We start from the raw sequence: 6,000 nt of genomic DNA on the forward strand, positions 1-6,000 counted from the left end.
CTTTTTTTCCAATTTGGTCTCCATCCTTAGTGTCTGCAGTCGACGAATATGATTATACCACATCTGAGAGAGGCGCTACTTATGAATATGAGGAAAAGGTAAGATGATGATCATCTAAAGGGCTGGGGAAATATCAGACTCCATCCCAGTTTAATAAAGAACATGTTTAGACACAGAAATATGTACTCAGTGTGTGTATGTGTCCCAATATTTCCCTGATTCTCACACATTCCCTCTCAGATCAACACCTCTGTGGAGCTCAAGCAGGTCGTCAACAAGCCTCCTGAGATTGAGAGAGATGAGCTGGTAAGAAATTAGCATGAATTCAACTTCAAATATCCTACTCTATGTTGTCCCCACACGTCTCCCTTGTTTAATATGTCACTGCACATTTCTCTTTGTCCGCAGCAACCTGATGCACTGGAGACATTTAACCGTGGCGCAATGGTGGGGTTGCTGGTGGTGGCAGTGGCGATTGCCATGGTGATGGTAATCAGCCTGCTGCTGGTGCGCAGGAAGCCATACGGCACTATCAGTCATGGCATCGTAGAGGTACGACCCCAGAGGAGCCTTTAATTTAAGCCAAAAGCCTTACAGGACCACAACTGTGGTCCACTTTATATCAATTAAGGTATCAATTGGTTTCCATTTATTTCATATTGTGATGAAATACATAAATGAGGGGCTGCTTGGAGCGATGGGTATCAGTCTGAAGTCAGCAGCCAGTTAGCTTCCAGTAGTTTAGCATAAAGACTGGGAATAAGAGGAAACGGCTTGTGTGGCTCTGTCCAAAGGTAAAATAATCCACCTACCAGCACCAGGTGCAGCTGTCTGGCACTTGGCAAAGGTCCAACTACTGCTGAAGAAGTAATTCAACACTTAAACCATTGTTAAATGGTGAATTGACATTTTTACACTTTACACATTTTCTAAGGATTAAACAAATGCAGTGTTAGATTAGTGACTGCTGAGCTTTAAATGTGCTGGAAATCAGATTTTGTCACCTTCGGACAGAGCCATGCTAGCTGTTTCATCATGCATCATCCATTCTGGCTGTAGCTCCATGCTTACAGCACATATATGAGAGCAGTATCGATCTTTTCATCTAACTCTCAGCATGAACACGATTAAGCGTATTCCACTATTCCTCCAAAAGGCAGCTGGTGATTAATTGCTGTTTGGAAATGATGGTTAGAAATGTTTGAGATTAATTTTAACTGATGATCAGGAGCTGGACTACACCTCAAACACTCCTCTTCCGGTCACTGTCATACGTCTATAAATGTCTTCCTGCCCTGCATGCAGCCTCAGAACATCCAGTTCGCTTGCAGCCTTATTTCTGTAACCAACTTAAACTGATGCTGAAATACTTCAAAACTTAAACCATCATATCAACTGGTGGACCTTCAGCTGATGATGTGGTCCTTGCTCGAGTTTGTCTTTAGTGTGTAATAATTGGAGCTTTTGTGTGTCTCGCAGCAGGTCGACCCCATGCTGACACCAGAAGAACGACAGCTCAACAAAATGCAAAACCATGGCTATGAAAACCCTACCTACAAATTCTTTGAACAGATGAACTGAGGTACCGGGGCTGCCAACAAGTCATGCCTGCCCACTTGTTTTGTCCCCCCACTCTTCCTTCCAGTGGTGTCCCAGCTACACTCCCTTTGACGGATTTATGATGTGTTGCAAACATGAAGTAACCGTATAAGTACGGGGTACGTCCCGAACCCATTGTAAATGACCAACAACAACCTATCATCGTTACCAGAATGTGAATAATGAGATATGATACAAACTCACATCACCTATTGTAATCTAATACTCCTCTGGGTTAGGGTCTGAGCATTGTTGTTTCCATTAGCGGTGCCACAGCATTTCATAATCCTGAAAATATTCACCTCATAGACAGGAAACCCATCCCAGTGGCATGACTTGACCTATTGCCCCTCACTGGAAACTGAAGTTGAACGGTGCATAATGCTTTATAGTATTTATTTTTCAGTAGTAGTCTCTTTGTTCAAATTGTACCACAGTTAGATATGATGTATCTGTGTAGATGAGTGTGAGTGACAGCCTAGTTAAATTATGGTGTAATTCTCAATTTAAAAGCCACTCAGTGATAAAAGGGCAATTAGCAAGCTGGTTGTCAAGCTAAACTTACCTCCATGAGCTGCCATAACATTGGACAGTACCTCTAATACTAAGACGTGAACATTAGGAGAAGATGTGGAGGTGTTTACTTTGAATGCGTGAGACATTTAGGCTTTAGTTCAAAACAAAGAAGGCCAAAAAAGACCACACTAGTCGATACAGAACTGCTGTGTGTGCTGGTGGTACAAAAAAAAAAAAAAAATTATGTTTTTGACTTCTGAGAATCAAATTATTTGGCGAAATATACCAAATACTCCATTTAGCTAATTTAGTCAGTGAATGAGTTCATTTTATTTGTACCGCTACCTAAAGAACCGTAAAACAGAAAAATCAGAAGTCTGTTATTTTAATGAAAGCATGACAACTTGGTGTATGATGCTGCTGTACTTATTTGTGTTGTTCTTGTCATTGCTTTTGAAAAGTCGAAAATGTCACCGTTCAAAATGGACACTGTAAATAACGTAAGAAATACATACTACTAGGTGTAGACATTTCTATGATTAATTTGCATTGATGTAATGGAATAATACATAAAAATAGTACGTTGTGCTGTTACGAGAAGGAGAAACATTTTCCTAACATGGCTGATTGAAAACGGACTGTTGTAAAAACCAGCACAAGACAACGACACAGTAACTTCTTTCTGAATGTATTTAAGGTAGGCGTTGAGATTCCATCTTCTTTTCAGTAACGCATCATTCCCCTCGTAGACCGAGTAGTGACATCCAGCAGACAGACTACATGCCCGATGCCTGTCTCATCACTTCCTGTAGCAGCCTGTTCATTTTCACAGTTGGCAGGTGTGTATCAGAGCAGTGGAACTTAAAGCATAGGCGTAATATACTTTACAGAGGCGTGCAAAGAGATCACAGCTATAGTAATGTGAAGTATCAATGTTTGTAGTAAGTCCCTAAAAACAGACCACACTCAGGCAGTAGAGCAGTAAATCATGCTCTATGTCTTTAAATCTGCCATTTTGACAAATTTGGGCTGAATAACATTGAATGTTCGTACTCTATAGAAGCTATATTTAAGTTACCCTCTTCATAAATAGCTTTTCACTGAATGACTCATTGTAGTTTGTCATATTTATGATCAACATACCACCCTGTATAGGTAAGTAAAAAAAGGGGTTGCCCCTTTTTTTTCTGGCTGATTGTTAGCTGCTTCGAGTGTCAGGGTTGATTTCCATTAGCCACTTAACCCTGTCAGACCATCTTGGTTAAGGAAGGTCACACTGTGGGATGTTGCATTCTGTTCATCAGTCTTTATCGCATAGATAATCCATACCAAAATCAGTTCAGTTTTATTTATTTCTTACCGGTTGAAGTTTTCTCTAAACACCTGCATTTGTCTCTCCAGAGGAAAAGTTGTTTACTTATAATTTGTGTTTTCTGCTTTTTTTTTTTGCGAAGTTTGCTTTGAAATAAGCAGGAGAGTTTATGGTTTAGCGTTAATCTTCAGTTTCTCTCGTTAGGCAGGTTAATTGCAGGTTGCGGTTGTGGTATGACAGGTGAAGAGAAGTCATAGCCCTTGTATAATTTGTACAGCTACTTTAGTGAATGAAAACGTTGTATGTTCACAGTTTAAGTCAGTTGATCTTGTAATGATACTACTGAAACCATAGATGAGAATAAGCTTGCCTGTGTTTCCCAAACCACTGAAGGTTTCCTACCAGCATTTAGCAGACTTAGAATGGTGTATACTGTAGTTACTCAAATCACATTTGTACGTACGTCCTCTGTCAAATTCTAGACTTCTTTGTTGGTCTGTCCCCTTACTTCCCGACGAATATAAACAATGTTATTGAGATTTTAATTGCTGCATTATTGCCTTTTACAATGCTGTGTTTTGGATGTAATTATTCTGTATTTTTTATTTATATGTAATAATCAGTTGGATCAAGGGTCATGCTTTTCACATGTAATGTAATTTTAGAGGCTTGTATGATAAAACATTGACAAGTTTATAACGTTCAGAAATGTGAAATAGAGACGGACATATGGCCTCTGCCTAATTGACAAGGAGTGGCACTAAGCACAAGTAAAACCAAATGACTCGATTTGGGTACAGGTTGCTAAATGTTAGACATTTATTTTGTCTGACTGACTTCAATTATATCGCATTGATTCTAGGGATGTTGATAGCATCATTGAGAGAGAGCTGTTCATTTTCATTCAGACCTTTAACCAAAGACATGCTCCACAAATAAGCAGACAGATATTCCAATTTGGCAAAATGTTCTCTGTTGTGTAACTGTATCTGCAAGCAATCTGAGAAATTAAAACTGGTCAAGCTAATTAATAGTGTAATAAAAAACGAATGACCCATAAAACACTGTGTCTGCACTTATTGAATCACTTCTACGCACGCAGAGTTTCTCTCTCTGACTGACAGCACGTTCACATCATTCGGAAACTTCATCCAGTCATCCATCTCCCAAACGCAACATGCAGGAGACTGAAAAGTGACCGTGATGTAACCTGTGTAATCAACCCTGTGATGTAAAAGCTACAGTTAAGAGGGGAAAACCATCTGACTTACCGTGGAAAATCTCCTTTTTTCATCACCTGCGTACCCTCCATTGGATTTCTTAGAAAATAGAAACCTAAAGTTCACACATTTGTCCTTGCAATTACAATACATCAATACAATACAGTTACATCACTGAGTGTCCACATGGGTTTACCTCAGTGCACAAGATGTGAATACGCAGCAATAATGATATTTAAGTTTGAAATTCAAGCCATGAAAAGTCCTACTCCTCTGTTTCTCAAACATTGTCGTAATCCATTTGATAGTAAAACTTTCTAAAAGATAAGAATCTTAACCAAGATGAAGGTATGGCGTCAGATAAGGTTTTCTCTCACTTCTCAGCGTGGAGTTTCAGTGACTCCTGAAGCCACAGTGTCATTTCTGTGATGCCAAAATTGCAGTCTACTTCCTTTGTCAGGAAAAGCAAAATGTGATGCGTATCACCTCATTAACCTCAAAGAGACGGAAGAAGCAAGTGTTTTAGTGAATTAACTTTCATGTGAATTTGTGTGTATTAGCTAGCAGGGCTAAAACATCTCGTTTATACTAGAAATCTAAAAGCAATGAGAAGTACCTTTTTAATCTGCTAGTCACTGTAACATAACTGATGACACTTTTCCTTTGAACTTAATGTAGAGCAGTGAGTAATGATATACTCGAGCTGTGGTGTTTGTGTCAACTTCCTTTCATCTCTGAGCAAATGACTGTCTAATCAAATCTTAGTTCTGCGCTTTATGTTGTGATAAGCCTTAATAATCACCAGACCTTCTGTAAAGGCAACTGATAAATGCATTGACACAGTTCCCAAGCATCAATTCACCTGACAGTCATTGGCGTGGGTAGGCCTCACACTTCCTTCACCCACAAATTACAAAGAAGTGTCAAGCCCCAGCCCCTAGCCCTGGTTCACTTCTTCCAAACCACAACACTGACGGGTAGTCCTCCTTACCCAGATTACTGTGAAAAGGCTCTGTGGCTATACAGTGACAGTTTGTCATTGATGCCTCCAGCGCACATCAGTCATCTTGTTAGTGATGCCTCTGAAGTCGACTGCTCCCATACCGCCACTGTGGTAATGTAAGCCGACTCATATTAACCCAGACTGTAATCACATCGCAGTCTGAGCATGCGTTTTGTTTAGTTCGGTAGCACTTTGATTCATTCAACAAAACAACAATATGAAACCCCTCAGAATGCAGATATTAAAATCCTCTTGGTAGGTAGATCAAAGGTTTTATCACATGAAATGCGCACTTGATGAATTAGAAGAGCATCATGTGAGATGTGTGGGTGCTGAAGGTCACATTAATG

The 6,000-nt window shown here is 39.8% G+C and overlaps 1 protein-coding gene across 2 annotated transcripts in view; it reads left to right on the top strand.

The window, feature by feature from the left end:
- Positions 1–4,489, top strand: part of aplp1 (amyloid beta (A4) precursor-like protein 1) — a 31,870-nt gene extending 27,381 nt beyond the window's left edge. Inside the window, exons 14-17 of one of the 2 annotated variants that reach the window (XM_076736897.1) lie at positions 31–98; positions 241–306; positions 409–552; positions 1,480–4,489. In XM_076736897.1, the coding sequence (XP_076593012.1) occupies positions 31–98; positions 241–306; positions 409–552; positions 1,480–1,581 (380 nt within the window). In that variant the 3' untranslated portion in view covers positions 1,582–4,489. The remainder of the gene's footprint in view (positions 1–30; positions 99–240; positions 307–408; positions 553–1,479) is intronic. The other variant, XM_076736898.1, reaches the window with a different exon arrangement.
- The last annotated feature ends 1,511 nt before the right edge of the window (positions 4,490–6,000 follow it).

The sequence above is a fragment of the Chaetodon auriga genome, chromosome 8, assembly GCF_051107435.1.
Source record: "Chaetodon auriga isolate fChaAug3 chromosome 8, fChaAug3.hap1, whole genome shotgun sequence".
Lineage (NCBI taxonomy): Eukaryota > Metazoa > Chordata > Actinopteri > Chaetodontiformes > Chaetodontidae > Chaetodon > Chaetodon auriga.